This window comes from Lactuca virosa, chromosome 1, assembly GCF_052849685.1.
Source record: "Lactuca virosa cultivar CGN04683 chromosome 1, Lactuca_virosa_CGN04683_v6, whole genome shotgun sequence".
In the NCBI taxonomy this organism is placed as follows: domain Eukaryota; kingdom Viridiplantae; phylum Streptophyta; class Magnoliopsida; order Asterales; family Asteraceae; genus Lactuca; species Lactuca virosa.
The window spans coordinates 65,854,752-65,876,901 of record NC_136426.1 but is presented as its reverse complement, the minus strand read 5'-3'; the positions used below and the strand labels follow the sequence as shown (position 1 = coordinate 65,876,901).

Here is a 22,150-nt window from a genome sequence, read left to right as displayed (position 1 = left end):
ACACATAATCTAGATATAAGTACATACTCTACATATATGTTTATGCTCTGATACATGACTTTAAGTGCACATCTCATAAGCATACAATCATATATATATATATATATATATATATATATATATATATATATATATATATATATATATATATATAAAGAGAGAGAGAGAGAGAGAGAGAGAGAGAGAGAGTTATAACTCACTTTATTAGTTAGTGAGGACTAACTACCATTGGCTCCTTTATTCCATTGATGCATTCTTGATCCATCTTCTTGCTTAAGGCCTATTTATACAACATGTACAAGTTTCTTAATACTTGTCTTAGCATATTAAGAGCTTAATGGCTCTTATGGTCAAAATGACCACTTAATGGATCATAATTCTATCTTCTCAATCTCTATCTCTTAATCTACTCCAAACAATTAATTAAGCATCCTATAATACTTAATTCATTATAATCTACATCTAATGCATCAATTCATAATCACTAGCTAGGGTTTCAAACCCTAACCCTCAATGAATTGATTGCACCATGTAAATCACTTTTTAAGCTTTATTAAAGCTTCTAAACACTCTCATCTACATCATAATCAAGCTTGTAACGTCCTAAAAATATAACCCAAAATTTTCATTTTAAAAATTATAAAACGGTAATCCAAAACATTGTCATACAACCAAGAAAGACCAACGTGTATCACTACATCACAAAATATCAGAGTAAATCTCAAAATGCGGAATAAAGTGGTGTGTGCTCTACAATCATCCCAGGCTCTTCCCTTTCGAACCAGAAGTACCTGAAACATAAACTAAAAACCGTAAGCACAAATTTGAGTGAGTTCCCCAAAATACCACATATCATACATAATAAATACATACTGGGCCCGCCCTTCAACGGGTCCCACCCAACATCGAGTCCCACCCGGCCTCGGGCCCCGCCCGACATCGAGTCCCACCCGGCCTTAAGCTCCCCCCGACATCGAGCCCCGCCTGGTTTACAGATCTAGCAATCACAAAGCCCCCCCCCCCCCCCCCCCGATATACATATAAGCATATAAACATATAATCATATTAACACATGCGATAATCACAAAGATAACAATATGCAATACAATCATTGAGCCTTGCCCGATATCGAGCCCCGCTCGGTATACATACCAATGCACACACATGCAAGAGTCATGCAAACATCTAGCATCCTACATAATAAACCATGGGCCGGCATTGGTGCCTTTGACCTGCTAAACACAGTGAGGAAACTCACCTCAAACTACTGAGTCACACTGATAAATCTCTGGCTGTTGGTCCGATAATCCCCGTGTTATCAATACTAATAACATCCAGTTAATAATTGGATCCCGACTCATAACTAAGAGTCTAAACTATGGTAAAAGACCATTTCACCCTTTACCTAACTTGGCTCAAGGCCAAGGTCCAAACCAACTACTCAAAAAGGCCCAATTCCAAAAATGGACACCCATGGCCCAATATTCCAAATTGGTCCCAAACCCCTTCGCGTGCCTTCAACCAAAAGAATCCAACATAATGAAATCAGCCCAAAAAAATAGAAATTTGATGGCCCAACAAGGCCTAATCTCCTATTGTCTAAATATGGGCCCAAAACCGAGAAGCCCAAAATTCGAAGCCCACCTACTGAGTACGTGGGGCGTACTAAGCTCGTACACTTAGCGTACTCCCTCTGCGGCTAGTATGCGCAACGTACCATCTTGGTACGCCCACCGTACTCCCCAATTGACCACCCCACTTCATTAAGCACTTAATCCATTGACACTTCAAGCCAAACTCTCAGATCTGATTCTATAAGACCACTAATCACGTAAATTTGGCAACTTTACACACATGCATGGCTTAATGGGGCTCAAGAGCTTAAAAAGAGCTTAACAAAGGTCTTAACATATGAATGATCCAAGATACACCATAAAGCTTTCATTTTTGTGAATAAGGGGACCAAAAGAAGCCTAGATCTAACACCAAAACTTATGGAGTGAGTCAAGAAGCTCATTCATCACTCCAAGGACTAAAAAAGCATAAAATAACAACATAAATAGATCTAGCATCATGGATCATCAAGATGTGATCTTTCTACCTCAAAAATCTTGCAAATGATGAGCTATCCTCGGATCTTCAAGCTCAAGACACTTCTCCAAATGGTCTTCTTCTTCTTTTTCTTCACAAATCACCAACAAACACTCTCTAAGGCTCAAAACTCACAAATACACACTAGGGTTTTGATTTCTGAACAAAGGAAGGTGGAGGCTGGCTAAACATGACCAAATGAGGCTATTATAAGGTTTAAATAGGGTGCAAACCCTAAAAATTAGGGTTTCACTCAAGCTCTCGTACGCCATGCATACTCCACGTACGCCCCGCGTACGTGGTCAAGATTTGCGATCACAAAGAGAGTCAGTACGCCCAGCGTACTCCAACTTTTTTAAAGTTGGCAATTCTGCCCCCTAGGAACCAATTCTACAAAACATTAACACACCAAGGGTCCAAATTGAAAAAAAAAACACTTTAAATCGGGTGTTACAACTTTCCCAAACTTAAATTAGATTTCATCCTCGAAATCATTCCTTACCATCCAAGCACGCCAGACATCCTGAACAATTCAACCACAACCCCGATGCGAACCAAGTAAGCACAACCTTCCAAAAATGCAACCGAACCCAGCCTTAGCAGGGCTCCCAAATCCCGAAGATGAACGGATCCTTACTTAACTTAAATTAACCCTAAAGAATAACCATTTCTACTTTACCCGAAATCTGAAATCTTAAACTTGTCTAACTCCCCGACAGACAGCCCATACTGAACCATTGCTAATTCAACTCCACTTTGTATTCCAAACTGACTACCCAACTTTTGATTACTTGTTGTTTCCACTAGAAAGTAATCACTGACCATTCGTTGCTGCCAAAAACTTTTCTCTTGACAAAAAGGGATTAGATAATCCTTCGAGTAAAAGACTCATCCTAAAGTTAACGGATCCATGAACATAATGTGCAACAAGAGACAATCTGGGAGTTAAACCTTCTAGTGCTGAACAAGACACTGATTCCTTAACTTCCGAACCGATACACTAATATTATAATTTTGAAGTCCTATTAGGTGTGTCAAACCCAACAAATTAAGGGGTACAAATAACTCCAAAAAAACACTACTACTTTGCACTAAAAAGGTAATACAAGGTAAGTAGGGTCGATCCACAGAGACACGAAACAAGTTCTTAAACCCTTTCTGCGTAAGGTACAAATGTGATTACAAAAGAGGGGGATTTATATGCTTTGATTCAAACAAATGACTGAAGTAATAAGTAAGCAAATGATTAAGTAAAGTAAATTCAAGATTTGTAAATACTCCAACTTCATGCAAGACTAACTAGCAATGTGATTCCAAGTATGAAATGATATTTTTTTAATTCTGTCTAATTAAGTTGGTACTTGGAAATGCTAACAAGCTCTAGCAATTCCCATTCACCACATTAATTAAATAAAATAAGCTCTTTGATTAATCCTAACCTTACCAATCTAATATAAACAAACTCTTTGAATTAGGTGGAAAGATTGCATTATACATAGTGTGAATATTCCCAACAACATTCAATACTCCTCACAAGCTCGAGAGCGTAAGAATGTGTGAATTTGACTTACACAAGATTTATCTAAAGAATTCAATTTAGTGCTTGTTACTTGTTCTATTTTACAAAAGACTTACGTATTTTGCACAATAGATAACTTGGATGATTTAACCCTAACTCAAATGGCTAATAAGAACTAGAATTGAAATCAAACATTCAATCGAAATAAGATCAAATTCACTAAATAGAAATTAGAAACAAACACCAAGTCACATGATTGAAGTCACACTCAATAGTCAAGACATAAATTTGGAGAGTCTAGGGTTCTAGCCACACATGACTAGAACAAAACACAAATCTAGAAATTAAAGTTAAACTCTTACAAATTGAAATCCAAACTAAATCCAAGTGTTTCCAAGTATTAATTGCCTTCCAAATCTTCCATAAAATCGCCCCAAGAACTCCTAAAATTGACTTAACTTCTCCTGGAACCGGTTACACCTTTTAAGAAAGAAGAAAAACCGCTTTTAACTCACGGCCCGTGTAAATTAACACTACCATTTACACAGCCCGTGTAAATACAAGAGTACACTGTGTAAATTGGTCGGGCCTTCAAAGTATAATGCTCAAGAGTCTTCGTTTACGCGGCCCGTGTAAACACAAGGCTTCCATTTACACGGCCGTGTAAATATTTGAAAGGCCAAAATCTTTAATTCTTTGATATCTTCGTCCTTGGTGCTCCGCAAGTCCCGAAACTTCATCTACATCTCTTATTTACCTCCTCAAGTAAGATCCTACCTCCAAAATTCTCTGAAATATCACAAAAGTGTGTGAATGAAATAGCTTCATGAAAAATCCCGAAAAACATGCAAAATGCATGAGTTTATGCCTATATGCCATGCACTTTTATGAAATAAAGCTATAAAATGGGTGCATGAAATTCACCTAACAAATCTCCCCAAGCTCGAACCTTTCTTGTCCCCAAGAAAGAACAAGAAGAATTTAGACCGGATGAAATAAAAGAAAATAAAAGAAATAAAAAGCAAAATCAAAACTTTTGAAACTTAATGCAATAACCAAAACAAATATGAAAAAGATTCAGCCCAATTAACCTCGTTTTTGTAGCATAGTTAAGAATGCACCTGTCGTGCCTTGAGTCAACTTGGCGTAAGTCTCAAAATATTATAAAACAATAGAAATAAGACTTTGGACATCCCTAATGCAACTTAACAAAATCAAAGATCACAACACTTGTTCCCTTTTAATAGCATCATGTCAATTCATGGAACAACATATGGTCTTACTCTTTTGAAAATGTATGTGACAAAACATGCTCAATCATCTTTGTTTTACAAAATACAACAATGACCGATTCCAACAATTTGTTGATTAACACCAATCTTTTTCTAAAAAATCTTTTCTAAGAATTCCCTAAAATTTACCCAGATTGGTTACAAATTTCAAACCACTTACACCAGTCAAAGTAATTAACAGTCAGTCCCAATGTCATAAGTTCAAGTCCAAGTCCAAAGGAATCTTTTGGCAGCCAAGCATTTTTCCTAAACATATTATTCAATTAAACTATATACATAAATATATACAAACTATCTAATTATATTTTCCTATAAATAAAGCTCATGAATTTCTTTGAAATCCATGTAAAGGGCTTCCAACCAACACATCCAGACCATATGACCTTAGTGTACTAGATTTAAAGGGATCCATCGGGTTTACTTGCCCGAACCTCAAAGGCCACATATTAGCTTTATTTGAATACCTATACATATCTATATTTTTTTTGTTATTATTAAGTTCATGACTTTCTATGGAAACCGTGTAGCGAACTTTCAACCCAATCAGTCCCAAACAATTCAGCTTTAGGCGATTAGGTGTAGAACCGCCCTTAGAGTTTACTCATTCGAGTCCCAAAGGTCACAGATTAACTTAATATTTTTTTACATGAATGCAATGCACAAATTCGGATGTAAAATGCAAAAATATTAAAAATAGAATAGAAAGAAAATCTTTTTAGTTTTTGAAAAATTTTATATGCAGAAAACAAGTGCAAAATAAAAATAAAAATGAATGCGATATGTACACAACTGCAACCTACATGCAACGGGATCTATGCATGGATGGATGACCCTCCCCAAGCTTAAAATATAGCATCGTCCTCGATGCTTGGAGAGAGGCATAGCTGGCCTATTGAGGGTCGGGTGGCGGAGGAGGAGGGGGGAACTGTGGAGGATAGTAGGGCTGATAATCTGCAGGATAATATGGGGGCCACTGGGGTTAGGATGGTGGTGGATGTGGCTGCGGTGGAAGAACAAGGGCGTGGTGGAGATCACTCATCAAGTAATGAATTTTGTGATTGTGCTGCTCTTGAGCGGCCCATCGTTGATCAAACTCGGCCCACCATAGCTCTTGTTGGGCCCAACGCTCCTCCTGTAGATTTCGGTAGTCCTGGAATTCGAATGTGGACTCAGCAACACCTGTATAAATCTCGCCTACCTCCTGCTAAAGACTCGTGTAATGGTGGTCTAACCGTGCAAACTCGCCCATGTAAATGTTGTGTTCGGGAAAGGGAATGGGGCGAGACGAGCTGGAGGCACCTGTAGGTGGACCAGGGGGAGTGGGGGTAGTGGTTGGGGGTCTACGGACTGCAGTAACACCCAAATTGGACTGGAGGCGCCAATTTGTGGATGAGATGTCATTGGCCAAAGCGAGTATCTTCTTATTTCAGTTGTCAATACGTAGATACTCTTTACCATCTACGGTCCAATGAACATCCCCGTTGGGGTTACGGTGAAAGAGGTGCATAGTCTCCATAACATCAATAGATAAGCGAGTGCGACCCATAATTATGTCAGTGGGGTTGTCAGGTAGGTGGAGACCAAGATGTTCAACTATAATTGAAACCATTCCTCCACAGTGAAGTTGGCCACCATTGCTCATGGTGTTTTTGAGCATTTTTTGGATTATCCAACTCCCGAAATGAGGAACTTAATTGGGCTTGTGGATCATGCACCATAGGACTTCCAATTCCTTCTTGTTTGCCTTGCTAATCTCTTCTTGAGGGAACAAGAGAGAAGCAATAATCCGGTGTGTGACCTTAAGGACTGGATGTATGATACTAGAATCATTTGTCGTACCAAATTGAAATTCGCCTTCACAAGAGATGCTTATCCAAAATCTTCCGCAGCTTTGCTCAAATATGACATTTTTTCTACCCTTTGTCGTATATACATCCCTTTTTTGCTTTTGGAGCTCCAATAATGTCACAAAGGGTGTCAGCATGAATCCGATGTGATTGGTTGAGTAGACGAAAGGTGAGGATGTGTGTTTGGTAATCAAAGGGTGATGGAGGACAAGAGTTCCAACATGGGTGTTTGGTAACTCACTGCATGGAGATTCAAGAGACCTTCCCAACCTATGTTCTTCAAAAGTTTGTGGACTCCTTTGTAAATGTTAAGGTCCTTAAGGGCTTGGATATCCACAAATTTTTGAGCCCCTTTTACCCTTCGAATAAGGCTTGAGTACACAATTTCTTGTGGATTGGACTAAAAAATAAGACGAAATTCATAGGGGTTTTCCATGGGACCTTGGTCTTGTTCATCATGAGTCTCTTGAACACTCATATTTGAGGTTCCAACTCAAGCCCTTTTTCCACGGGATGCCATTGTCCAATGAATTCAACAAATTTTTCACACGATGTGGGATAATTGTGAACAATAAAGGATGCACAAAAACTAACAATGCCACCAAAAATCACCCAAAAAACATGGTTTTAACTATATGCACAAAGAAAAGAGTTTGGAACAATTATACCAAATTTATGCTTGTAAATGGTGTTTGGATGATGTCCAATGCTTCCCCAAGCTTTCCCCAAGATTATCCTACAAGAAATTACAAGAATTAGCTCGAAATTTTGAAACCCAAAAATTCTAGGGTTTGCTCAAAACCCCTAAAATCGGCCATTAGATGGTGAAATTGAGATGCAAGACAAAGAAGATGAAGAAAAGAGAAGAATTTCATACCTTGGAGCTTGATTTATGGAGCAAAATTGAGGAATATGGAATGTTTTTGAGGGTTTTTTCGAAGGGGGCAGTAGGGAAAAGAAGAATCGCAGGTTTTTTTGAAGAGAATGAGCAAAAAATCGATTTTTTTGATAAATACGCACAACTTTTAATTTGCGTTTACACGGGCTGTGTAAATGATAGAGTAAAGTTTACACGGCCATGTAAATGAAAGATCTGAAATGCATTGAACTGGACGATTACACGGGCCGTGTAAATGATAGGCAAAAATTTACACGGCCGTGTAAATCTCTGAGAAGGCAAAAAAAAACCGATTTTTCATTTTTTCAAATTGCAACCCGCTAATTCGCTACTGCTCGAAAAATGATTTTTTAACCTCTTTGAACATGAAAAACAACTTGAAAGATTAAAAACGAAGAAAATATGATGATAAAATGAGAAATAAAGGAAAAGAAAAAATACCCCCGGGTTGCCTCCCGGTTAGCCGCCCGTTTTTCATGTCGTTGGCTCGACTTGGCCCCTGAATATGTTTCATTCTTGATATGTGGGGCTCTCAACCACTTCCATCTCTTCATTATTCACTTGGAATCCTTCATAATACGGTTTCAATCTATGGCCATTAACTTTGAAAATCTTCCCGGTTTGTTGGCTTGTGATTTCCACTGCACCATGGTCAAAGACATTTGTGACCACAAAGGGACCAACCCATCTTGATCTTAGTTTCCATGATATTAACTTGAATCTTGAGTGGTAAAGCAACACTTTTTGACCTTTTGTGAAGGTTTTTTGGGAGATCATATTTTCATGATATGCCTCGGTCTTCTCTTTGTAAATCATTGCACTTTCATATGCATCATTCCTGATCTCTTCCAATTCTTGAATGTCCAAATTCCTTTTGTTCCCCCCTTCATCTTCATTCAAGTTGAATTTCTTCACGGCCCAAAAGGCTTTGTGTTCAAGTTCGACTAGAAGGCGACATGGTTTCCCAAACACTAGCCGGTATGGGGACATACCAATGGGGGTTTTGAAAGCAGTGCGGTATGCCCATAAGGCATCATCCAACCGTATACTCCAGTCCTTACGGTTTGGATTGACTGTTTTCTTCAAAATTCCTTTGATTTGCCTATTGGAAACCTCTGCTTGCTCATTGGTTTGGGGATGATATGCTGTTGAGACTTTATGAGTCACCCCATACTTTTTCAAAACGGCTTCAAGCATCCGGTTGCAAAAATGAGTCCCACAATCACTTATTAGAGCTTTTGGAGTGCCAAACCGGGAGAAACTCTGTGCTTTAAGAAAATCCACAACAACTTTGGAATCATTAGTATAGGTGGCCTTGGCCTCCACCCATTTGGACACATAGTCCACCACTAACAGAATGCACGGGTCGAAGGCACCAAGGCCGACCCTTTGGATTTGATATCCTGTTATGCATGCTATTGTGTTGTAGTGATCTGTTAGACCGGTATCCCGGTATATAGGATATTGCTATGCCTAGTGATTAGTTGATATGTCTGTTGTCTGTTGGCTGAATATATGTATATTTGTTATGTATATGTGCACATATTTGGTTGATGGTTGAGGCTTTACTGCTTTGTGCATAAGCCAACATACAGATGGCATTCCAACCCGATGGTTGAATGGGCCCGAGGGTATTCTATCGTGAGGATGACAGGTCCCGTTGTGTATTGGCATTCCAAACCGATGGTTGAGGGGCCTGGGGTATTCCAACCCGATGGTTTATTGGACCCGGCATGCTGTTATTGTATATATTTTATTTGGTTATGTGTTGGTATTTTGGGGGAAACTCACTAAGCGTTGGCTTATAATTTTGGGTTATGTTTCAGGTACTTCAGATGACCGTACACACCCTCATGTTTTGGACTTATGATTTTGGGAACTCTGATGTTGAAATGCTTTTAAAACTATGTTTGTAAACAATTTTTGAAATTGGTTGGTTTTAAAAAAGTTTAAATTTATCATGATTTTTATGAGTGTTACAAGTTGGTATCGGAGCCTTGGTTTGAGTGAATTGGAGGAACACTCATGTGAATCCAGTCTTAAACTAAGGAAAAGATTTAAAAAAATCATTTTCAAATTGTTTTCAAATTAATCAAATAAGATGCGATGTGTACAATCAGTCAGATCCAGTAAGTAGACCCCAAATTACCACACTGTTATGTGATTTTGTGATATGATAGAACAACATGCTAGTGATAGGCTAGGGATCTTCAGGAATTATATGATAGAATATCCTGATTATATGATGTCTGATAGCCTAGGGTTCTTCCTTATATGAAATTGACATAATTACTATAGTTTCTTAGTGTATGCATAATGGTTATACATAACTAAGATTCTATAGCTTGAGAATGTTTGGTTAGGCCTTATTTCCTGTTCTTGTTTGATGAAGGGCTTAGGGTAGGATCAAATATTCGACTGTCTATAAGGTCCAGTGTTATTTATGATTAGCATACACGAGTGCTTCAGGGTTGGTGGAAGTGGATGGGTTTTGAGCATAACAAACAATCCCTATGTATGCATGCAACCCTAATTTCTTGGATCTATGTTTTCTCTATTTGAACATACAAGTATTGAACAAAAAAGGAAAAACCCTAGGAGGCATCTAGTAATTTTGAAATTCATAACAAGAGATAGTAAACTAACCTTTGAATGTTATGTAGTAATAACAAACAATTCCTTGTTGTTGTAGAAGCTTGAGAACTAGTGTCACAAGTGTAACACCTCTAATGGCTCACAAACACACTTAGCAAGAGGATGATATGTGAGAGAGGAGGAGGAAGCTTCAAATTTCGGCTATTCTTCTCAGGGTTGGAGTGGCCGAAATCAATAGGGGGTGTAGCTCCTTATATAGTTGAGGTAGCTTAGAGCCAAATCTAGGGTTTGCTGTAGGAAACCCTAATTCCTTAGCTTAAGGCCTAAGCAACCCATGGACTCCCCATCCAAGGCATTGGACGAAAAATTTAGGGCCTCCATAGAAGTTTTCGTTCAACCCTTCTAGGGTGGTCTAATAGCCCAAATCCATAACTATCAATAAATTGCTAAATAGCCCCTGCACTTTTAATTAATTACTTTAATACCAAAATTAATTCCAAATTAATTTCTGATTAAATATTAATTAAATAATATGACTTCTAATTAATATATTATTTTCATAATACATTAATAAATCATTTATTACAATTGATTAATCAAATAATAAATTCTTCCTCTTTCTCAATGGTCATCTTGTCCAGTTGCTAGTATGAAGGCAACCTAAAAGGATTGTGCTGCTATCAATTCAAGTACATACCAATTATAGTTATGGGATTAGACACCTAATCCAATAGAAGTTTCATGGATGAGTTGTGTGGGGTCAGCCATCCAGTTTCGTGTTGTTTAGCTTTCCTCTAGGTAGTGAGGATTGAGTGTATGCGTATGCTAGTATGTATTGTTAGGGTTGTTGTGATGATCCTTGAGACAAATACAGGTAGGTGTGGAAGGTAGTATGGGCCCATACTACTGAAAGCACATGACCCGTATGCGTAACAGGGAAGCCACAACCCCTAGGGCTATGTTGGGAGTTGGTTCCCCTGATATGATATGTGTGATTATTTGATATCTCCTTGGTTTATTTTCAGTATGGTGATGACGCGTTGTTCCGAGACAAGATCGGATCAGGATCAGGGACAGGTGGCCAGGGTGGGCTAGCTGTGTCCAAGGACATGATTAGGGAGATTCTTCAAGAGGAGGTTGTGGTTCACTTTCGAGCATAATTGCCAGAGATGTTTGGGTCTATTAAGACCACCATGGTGGAGTACTTTGATGAGCGTTATGCTGCTTTGTCTGAGACTGTTGCCGCTGCAGCCACCGCAGCAGTTGCCGTAACTGGGGTTGGTGCTGGGAGAGTCTTCCAATATTGGGACTTCGACAATACGAAGCCCCCGACATTTGATGGAGTTCAGGACCCGGTCATAGCTATGAGGTGGCTATATGACATTGAGGGGTATTTATTCACCTGCTCTTGCCCAGCTGACAAGAAGGTCAGGTGCGCTCTGAACCTTCTGAGCTCCGAAGTGATGGATTGGTGGAGACTTGTTACCAACTCATATTCTTCTAAGCAGAGAAATGCAGTGACTTGGGAGCAATTCTCGGAGATGTTCCATTCTAGATATGTGACATTGGTGGAGCGTTAGAGGTTGGCTCATGAGTACTTGGATTTGAGACAGGGGACGAAGTCGGCGACGAAGATCACCAAGATGTTCATGGAGAGGGACATGTTTTGCCCAGAGTTTGTTGCTTCTGATCAGGCTCAGATGACCCGTTACTTGAGCATGCTCAAGACGGATATTAGGAAGTTTGTATCCACCCAGCTTTATGGTTCATTGTTAGAGTTGCAGGAGGCCGCCAGGCGACGTGAGATTGAGATTGAGCTCTAGACAAGAGAGCAGAGACCGGCCCCGACGCAGTTGCATCCTGCGCCGAAGCGGTTTAGGGCCGCTGATTCTAGGTCGGGAAGTCAGAGGGGACACACTTGTGGGAAGTGAGGAAAGGTTCATTATGGAGCTTGTCGATCTGCTTCGGGATGCCACAAATATGGCAAGCAAGGTCACATTGCGAGGGACTATCGGCATCAGGCTCCAACTTCTGGCATCAGACTTTGTTATCATTATGATCAGGTGGGCCATATGAAGGCCCAGTGTCCATTGCTTGCTAGTAGGCCAGTGCATGCTCTAACTTTGGCTACTTTGAGGATCACAGATGGGAGTCAAGGCAAAGTGGAGCCCCCGAGGGCTCGAGGTCATGCTTTTCAACTCACTGCCGATGAGCCCAGAGCAGCTCCAGATGTTGTGACTGGTATGTATATGTTCATTATTCTGTTGATTATGTCTTATGTTATGCTTATATATATATATATATATATATATATATATATATATATATATATATATGTCTCTGATAGGTACGTTCCTAGTGAACTCTTTGCCTGCTCTAGTGTTGTTTAACTCGGGTGCGAGTCGGTCTTTTGTATCTTGGTCTTTCAGTAGGGAGTTTGATATGACTATTAGGGAGTTAGAGTGTCCGTTGCGGTTTTCTATTGCCAGCGAACACGGGGTTTCTGCATCTGCGGTATATCAGGGTTATGTGCTAGAGATCTTTGGGGTGCCTTGTCTAATTGATCTGATCCCTATTTCCATGGGGGATGTATGCGTGATAGTAGGTATGTACCGACTGAGCAGGTTTAGCGTCATGATTGATTGTGACGGCCAGCGAGTGGTAGTTCAAACCCCAAGTGGGGGAGAACTGGTTATTTATGGAGATGGCACCAGAGTCGGGTCAGGGTTTTGTCCGACAGCCAGGGCTCGTCAGTATCTTCAGCATGGGTGTGCAGGTTATTTGGCTTATGTGGTTGACACTCGAGTTGGGGATTAGCTTTCAGTTTCAGAGGTTCCAGTGGTCAGGGAGTTTGCCGATGTATTCCCAGAGGAGTTACTCGGTGTGCCTCCCGAGAGGCAGGTCGAGTTCATGATTGACCTTTTGCCAGATGCAGACCTGATTGCCAAGGCGTCGTACCGCTTGGCACCGCCTGAGATGTAAGAGTTGTCGTGTCAGCTGCAGGAGCTGCTAGGCAATCAGTTCATCAGAACGAGCAGTTCTCAGTGGGGAACACTGATACTGTTCGTCAAGAATAAGGATGGTTCGCATTGGATGTGCATTGATTATCGGGAGTTGAACAAGTTAACGGTGAAGAACCGTTATCCCCTTCCGCAGATTGATGACGTATTTGATCAGTTGCAGGGTGCGTCTTGGTTTTACAAGATAGATCTGAGATCTGGGTATCATAAGGTGAGAGTAAGAGAAGAGGACATGGAGAAGACCACGTTCCAGACTCGTTATGGGCATCACGAATTCGTGATGATGTCATTTGGGCTCACCAATGCGCTTGCTATGTTTATGGATCTGATGAATCGTGTATGTAGGCTGATGCTCGATCGATCCGTCATTGTGTTTATTGATGATATCTTGATGTATTCCAAGACCCGAGAGCAGCATAAGGAGAAAATTCGAGAGATTTTGGGGATTTTGAGGAGAGAACGGCTTTATGCGAACTTCTCAAAGTGTGAGTTTTGGTTATGAGAGGTCCAGTTCCTGGGGCACCTCGTTAACCAGGATGGGATTTTGGTCGATCCGGCCAATATCGAGTCTGTGATGCAGTGGGAGGTTCCGAAATCTCCCTCAGAGATCAGGAGTTTCTTGGGATTGGCAGGGTACTATCGGAGATTCATTCATGATTTCTCCAAGAGTGCGGTACCCCCTCACTCGTCTGATGAAGAAGGGGGTGGATTTACGATGGGGCCCTAAGTAGCAGTCGGCATTTGAGACTCTTTGGCAGAGTTTATGTGAGGCCCTGATATTGACCCTCCCGGAGGGAGTTGAGGATTTTGTGGTATTATGTGATGCATCCATCACCGGTTTAAGGGCGGTTCTCATGCAGAGAGGACGGGTGATTGCTTATCCCACACATGATTTGGAGTTGAGGGCAGTGGTGTTCGACCTTAATATTTAGAGACACCCTCTATGTGGGGTCCATTGTACGGTCTACACGGATCACAAGAGTTTGAGATATCTGATGGACCAGCCGAACCTGAACATGAGGCAGCGCAGGTGGCTGGACGTAGTCAAGGATTATGACTGCGAGATCCTTTACCATCTGGGTAAAGCGAATATGGTAGCGGATGCTTTGAGCTGCAAGTCAGCTGGATCTTCGGTCGGGGAGATGTGTATGTGGATATCGATTGATTCTCCGCTTTTGGTTTTGATTAGGGAGGCTCAGGTTGAGGGGGTTCAGAAGAAGAACTGGAAGTAGGAAAGGATCAGAGGTGAGATTGATAGATTTATCACGGATAGTCGAGGGTTATTAACCTGGTGTGGTTGGGTCTGGGTTCCAGTTTTTGGTGGGGTCAGACAGATTATGTTAGAGGAGGCTCATAAGTCTCGCTTTTCTATACACCGGAGCCACCAAGATGTATCGGGATTTGAGATAGAGCTACTGGTGGTCGTGTATGAAGAGGGACATAGCCTGGTATGTTGAGAGATGCTTGACCTGCAGGATGGTCAATGTTGAGCATCATAGGCCTCATGGCAAGCTACAACCTCTGGAGGTTCCCATGTGGAAATAGGAGCAGATCACGATGAATTTTATCACCAAGTTGCCGAAGACGACGAAGGGTTTCGATGCTATGTGGGTCATCGTGGATCGATTGACCAAGAGTACCCACTTTTTGGCCATCCGGGAGAGCTCTTCGGCCGAAAAGTTGGCTGATGTTTATATCCGAGAGATTGTATCTCGCCATGGAGTCCCAGTCTTCATTTTCTCGGATCGGGATGTTCGGTTCACATCCCGTTTCTGGCAGAATTTCCACGAGGAACTGGACATGAGATTGCATTTCAGCACTGCTTATCATCCGCAGACCGATGACCAGAGTGAGCGGACGATACCGACCCTTGAGGATATTTTGCGGGCATGTGTTATTGATTTTGGTGGGAGTTGGGATTCCTAACTACCTCTTGCGGAGTTCTCCTACAGCAACAATTATCACTCCAACATTGGTGCTCCGCCTTTTGAGCTCTTGTATGGACGGAGATGACGTACCCTGGTTTGTTGGGGGGAGGTTGGTTATAGGTTTATGGGAAGGACTGAAGTAGTCTTTCAGACCAAGGAGCTTATCCAACAGATCAGGCAGAGACTTGCAAGCCACCAAGTAATCAACTTTACGGGTTAAGACACTTTGGTGGACTCAGATCTGTGTTTGGAGCTTAAGGTCTTAAGGGATTAAGCCCTTTTGGAGTTTATGGCTTAATAGGGTAGTACATGGGGCGTACAAGCCCGTACGCGCAGCGTACAAGCCATGCAGCTTGTACGCTTAGCGTACAGAGGAGTACGCTCCGCATACTCACTGGATTCAGATTCTTCGTCGTCTGGGCCTCAATTTGGGCCAATCTTTGTACTTCCTAGCTTTTGGGTCTAAGTGGGCCATTAGAAGTCAGTTATTGGGCTAAGGACATGTTTGGGCTTAAGGGAAGGCCCATTTGAGGAGTTGGGACCAATTTAGAAAATTGGGCCATTAGTGGGCTTGGAAGGGTTAGATAGAATTGGGCCTTGGTTATGGTCCAAATTTGACCAGGGGTAAAATAGTTATTTTAACCTAAGAAGGATTATTGGATTTTGACTAAATGTTATTGTGATAATGATAGCCTGGAAGTCGCTGGAGTAGCCGTTAGAGATTCCTTACCGTGAGATTCTGCATTCAGCTTTGCGAGGTGAGTTTCCTCCTGTAGGAATGGGTCGAAGGCACCAATGTCGTCCTGTTTATGTATGTCAGTATGTTCCGGACTAAGGTCTGATGTCGGGCAGTACCCGGTGTAGATTTATATGTTTCCAGATTTCGATCCGATGTCGGGCGGTTCCCGAGGAATGTTTGTATGCATGATATCTTCGTGATTCTTGCATGTGTCTATTTTGTATGTTTTCGGACTTCGGTCCGGTGTCAGGCAATGCCCAAGGAATGTTTGTATGTTTTTGGATTTCAGTCTGATGTCAGGCGTGGCCCGAGGAATGTTTATATGTTTATGTTATGTGATTATTTATGTGTATTTGTTGAAATGTTTATATGTATACCGAGCTTTCCTCGATGCCGGGCGGGGCCCAATGCCGGATTTCAGTCCGATACCGGGCGGGTTCTGAAATCTCCCTCAGATATAAGGAGTTTCTTTGGATTGGCAGGGTACTATCGGATATTCATTCATGATTTCTCCAAGATTGCGGTACCCCTCACTCGTCTGATGAGGAAGGGGGTGGATTTACGATGGGGCCCTAAGCAACAGTCGGCATTTGAGACTCTTTGGCAGAGTTTATGTAAGGCCCTGATATTGACCCTCCCGGAGGGAGTTGAGGATTTTGTGGTATTCTGTGATGCATCCATCACCGGTTTAAGGGCGGTTCTCATGCAGAGAGGACGGGTAATTGCTTATGCTTCGTGGTAGCTGAAGCTGATAGGTTTTGAGCATTCTAACACTTCCTAAGTGTACATGCAACCCTAATAACCTTGGGTCTATATTTGTCTAATAATCATGCAAAGTTGAATTCCAAGGTTATATTCCTATCTAGCATACATGGGGAACATTTTTAACTTGAATGAAAGATAGAATAACTTACCTTGTTGTTGATTATGATCCTTGAAACCTTGTGAGCCTAGCACCCCAAGTGTGATGCCTCAAATGCTTCACACAACACCAAATGCAAAGGAGTAAACTTTGAGAGAATCTTACACTTGCAAAATCGGCTCTAGCCCTCTTGTTTCTTAGTGTACCCTATTCTGGTGGAGAATGGGTTTCTTATATAGTGTTGACACATCTAGGGTTACACCATGTAAACCCTAATGTGTCATGACTCTTCATTTCCATGACCCATGGGTTTGTAACTCCCATGGAGCATCCTATGGGTGGAACCCAACTTGATAATCCATGGAGCCTCTTAGCCCACTATATAAGATATGGAAGATTTACATAATCTACCCATATATTTAATTAGTTATCTTTTGATCACTTAATTAATTCTAAATTAATTCTTGATCAAACTAATTAAATAATATTATTAATATATTAGAACTTATAATATATTAATAAACCATAAGTGTTATTTCTCTCATTTTAGTTTATCCAATTGCATGGTGCCATGCAACCCAAATGGACCATGCCGGGTCGGGTCAAGTACATACCAGAAATAGTTATGGACTTAGACACCTTATCCAACAGTCTCCCACTTGGATAAGTCTAATAACTATAACTGCAATACTTCAGGAACCGATCGGCAATCGTAGCTCTTTCAAGGTCTCTCGGAACTGAGAAGATGATGATACGCCATTTAAGATAAGTGATCATATAATCCTCTGTTCTAGATATCAGCCGGACAAATACATGGAACAGTGTCTTACTTTGTGTCCAACAGTTTGTTTCCCGATTTCCGATTTGTTTGACATAGAACTCAATTGAACACATCAACTTAGTTCTGACCGGGCCCGGTACATAGGTCAAAACAAAATCATCGAGGGGCCGAGATATCAGCTTCTAATCCAAGAAGGAACAGATAAACTTCGACTCGTATGTTTGTTCTACTACTCATTGAATTATACACAAGAGCACGTTTTATAACATCGAGTTACCAATGTGTTTTCGTACAATCAATGCATAACCAACTCATAAGTAACAAATCATATATCTAGGTTTGAAGACTTATATGATATTACCGTCTCACGATCACTCGAGATAAATTCCATGAAGTGATTCCAGTGAGCGTGGGTTGAGTCCAATGCTCAGAACTTATGAGCACTCATGAGTGTTGTAGCCATGTCCAACAACTTAGACCTCTGCAACCAATCATGACAGTCTTGATTCATACCTACTTCCGACATATGACCGACTGTGGAGGTTCGAATAATATGATATACCAAACATAATTATTCTGGAAGTCAAAACATGCAAAAGAAATATAGTAAACGATCGACAAGAGATAGCAACACTTTACTCATAAATAAAACACCTTTTATTCATCATCTAATGTCAATTACACTTTACAAATTTCAAGGTTATCTAACTACTAAATCTAATATCATCCTTCAGCCCTATGCTCCGAGCATGCTGGAGATGCTTAACCCGAGTCAGTCCCTTCGTGAGGGGATCTGCTGGATTCTCATCCGATGATACCCTCTTTGCCACGAGGAGTCCTTCTTCTATTCGATGTCTGATGAAATGGTATTTTATGTCGATGTGTCTGGATCTCCCGTGATCCCTTGGTTCCTTGGCTAAGGCAACTGCACTTTCACTATCACAGAAAATTTCCATTAGCTCTTTAATAGCTGGTACAACTTCAAGGTCTCCAATGAAGTTCTTCAGCTATATACTCTGATTCGCAAGTTGAATCAGCCACTGTCTCTTGCTTGGAACTCTTCCAAGAAATTGCTCCTCCGTTTAACGTAAAGACCCAGCCTGACTGAGAGCGGAAATTATCCCTATCAGTCTGAAAGCTAGCATCACTATACCCTACAACTCTCAAGTCTTCACTCCCACCGAGGGTAAGGACCCAGTCCTTAGTCCTCCGTAGGTACTTGAGGATATTCTTTACCGCAGTCCAGTGTGCCTTGCCAGGGTTCCCCTGATACCTGCTAACCATGCTCAAAGCAAAGGCTACATCAGGTCGAGTACACGTCATAACATACATGATCGATCCTACAGCCGAAGCATAAGGTATTCGACTCATTTCTGCTATCTCAGCCTCAGTACTAGGGCTTTGTGTCTTACTCAATCTGGCATTACTCTGGATGGGTAACTCTCCTTTCTTGGAGTCCTGCATGCCGAATCTCTTCAACACCTTATCCAAGTAAGTACTCTGACTAAGTCCAATTAGTCTTTTACTCCGGTCTCTCAAGATCCTTATCCCTAGAATATAGGCAGCTTCTCCTAGGTCCTTCATAGAGAAACACTTCCCAAGCCAGGACTTAACTTCCTGCAGAGTTGGGATGTCATTTCCTATGAGTAGTATGTCATCCACATACAATACCAAAAAGCTAACTATACTCCCACTAGCCTTGACATATACACAAGATTCATCTTCACTCCTAGAAAAGCCAAATTCTTTGACTTTCTCATCAAAGCAAAGATTCCATCTGCGAGGTGCTTGCTTTAACCCATAAATGGATTTCTCAAGCTTACACACTCTATTAGGGTACTCTGTGTTGACAAAACCCTCTGGCTGACTCATGTAAACATCCTCAGCCAACTTTCCATTAAGGAAAGCGGTTTTGACATCCATTTGCCATATTTCATAGTCATGAAATGCGGCTATGGCTAACAGAACCCTAATAGACTTAATCTTGGCCACTGGAGAAAAGGTCTCATCATAATCAACTCCCGGAGTTTGTGAGAAACCCTTTGCAACCAGTCGTGCCTTATAAGTGTGTACATTACCATCCATGTCGGTCTTCTTCTTGAAGATCCATTTGCACCCTACAGTCTTACGACCTGGTACATTCTCAACCAAGTTCCAAACTTGATTGTCATACATGGACTGTATCTCACTGTCCATTGCCTCTTTCCACTTGCCTGACTCAGGGCCTGCCATGGCTTCCGCGTAACTGTTAGGTTCATCCAGACCTATAAGTGTCTCATCACTGATAAGTGTATCACCTTTCGCAGTAATATGGAATCCATAGTAATGCTCAGGTGCATTCCTAACCCTTGTGGAACGCCTCAGAGGTACAGACTTGTCAATTGGCTCAACAGAAGTTTCCTCCTCAAGTTGAGTTCTAGGGTTTGAAGTTCCTTCACCACTTGACTCTTGAATTTCTTCAAGGTCAACTTGCCTCCCACTGTCTGCTTGGCTTATGAACTCTCTCTCTTGAAAGAAATCCCTCCTAGCTACAAAGACCACATTCTCACTAGGTCTGTAGAAGAGGTAACCAAGGGTTTTCTGTGGGTAGCCGATGAAAATACACCTCTCACTTCGAGGTTCGAGCTTATCATGAGTCTCGCGTCTCACGAAAGCCTCGCAACCCCAAATCTTAATATGGTCTAGTTTGGGTACTTTACCAGTCCACATCTCATGAGGAGTTTTGGCAACTTTCTTTGTGAGAACTAGATTAAGGATATGGGCGGCAGTCTCTAAGGCATACCCCCAAAATGAGATTGGTAGCGAAGCTCGACTCATCATGGAACGAACCATATCCAACAAGGTTCGATTACGCCTCTCAGCTACACCATTCAACTGCGGTGTCCTGGGAGGTGTCAATTGTGAGACAATCCCACATTCCCTAAGATAGTTGAGGAACTCTGAACTAAGACACTCACCACCTCGATCGGATCGAAGCATCTTAATGTTCCTGCCCAATTGATTCTCGACTTCCTGTTTAAACTCTTTAAACCTCTCAAAAGTCTCTGACTTATGCTTGATTAAGTAGACATATCCATATCTACTGTAATCATCAGTAAAAGTCAAATAATAACGATTAGCATCCCTTGTGTCATGTTTGAAGGGCCCACACACATCCGTGTGTATAAGATCCAACAAACCTTCACCCCTCTCACAAGAACCTGTGAAGGGTGACTTTGTCATTTTTCCAAGTAAGCATAATTCGCAACTATCATCTGACTTTAGATCAAATGACTCCAAGACTCCATCCTTTTGGAGTTGGCCTATGCGTTTCTTGCTTATATGTCCAAGACGACAATGCCATAATGATGCTTTATCCAAGTTATTATCATTAACAGAATCAATACACAATACATTATTTCCTAAGTTATCAACCACAGATACAGTTTCATACACACCATCACAAGGTAATGCTTTAAAATAAAGAACATTATTAAAGAAAGCATTAATCGAACCAACTTCATTATCAAATGAAAAGGTGAAACCTTGTTTATACAATGCATGAAAGGAAATAATATTTCTTGCCATTTCTGGCGAATAACAACATTTATTCAAATCTAAACTAAACCCACTACTTAGCGATAAAGTATAAACTCCAATCTTGGTGACAGGTAAAGCTCTCCTATTCCCCATGATTAAGTTTATTCTTCCATGCTCCACATTCTCACTTCTTCTTAGTCCCTGCAAATCAGAACAGATATGAATACCACAACCGGTATCAAGGACCCAAGAGTTAGAATGGGGTGAGTTATTAGATAAGATAGTGTAAATACCTGCATGGTTGGGTTTAACTTTCCCATCCTTCACATCTTGCTGGTACTTTGGGCAGTTCCGCTTCCAATGTGACTTTTCATGGCAATAGAAGCATTCAGCCTCTTTAGGGTCAGAAGAAGGAGTGACAAAACCTTTCTTGGTTCCACTTGAAGAAGAGCCATCAAGGGTCCTAGCCTTGGTACCCTTCGAAGAGCTCTTCCTCTTCTTCCCTCTACCTTTCCCGATTGCCAAAACCGGGGCGGAGTTTGGAGTAGGAGTGTTAACAACCGACTTACCCTTAAGACCTGTTTCTGCGGTCTTGAGGAGTCCCTGAAGTTTGCTGAGTGTGACCTCTTCCTTATTCATGTGATATGTCATGCGGAATTGATCATAGCACGATGGTAAGGAGTGCAAAATGATATCTATTGCAAGCTCCCCAGGGAAGTTCACATTAAGCTTCAGCAACCGATCCACATACCTTTGCATTTTCTGCATGTGGCTCGTGACGGATTCCCCGTCCTTCATCATGGTTGTTATGATAGAGCATATGATTTCATACCTCTCTTGTCGTGCACTTTGATGGTATCTTTCCATCAGATCTTGGTGCATTTCAAAAGGGTAGAAGTCCTCATAGGACTTTTGGAGTTCCGCTGTCATGGTGGCCAACATGATGCATGCCACTTTTGTAGCATCCCTTTCATGTACCCGGAAGTCAGCGATCTCCTGGGGAGTTGCAGTGGTCTCATCAATCTCCTTAAGCTCCTTGTCAAGGACATATTCTTTGTC

At 41.3% G+C, this 22,150-nt stretch overlaps 1 protein-coding gene across 1 annotated transcript; it reads right to left on the bottom strand.

The window, feature by feature from the left end:
* Window positions 1-8,157: 8,157 nt before the first annotated feature.
* LOC145114629 (uncharacterized) lies at window positions 8,158-8,844 on the bottom strand. Its single transcript, XM_079050682.1, has one exon. It carries the CDS (start codon window positions 8,842-8,844, stop codon window positions 8,158-8,160), a length of 687 nt encoding a protein of 228 aa, XP_078906808.1.
* Window positions 8,845-22,150: the final 13,306 nt, after the last annotated feature.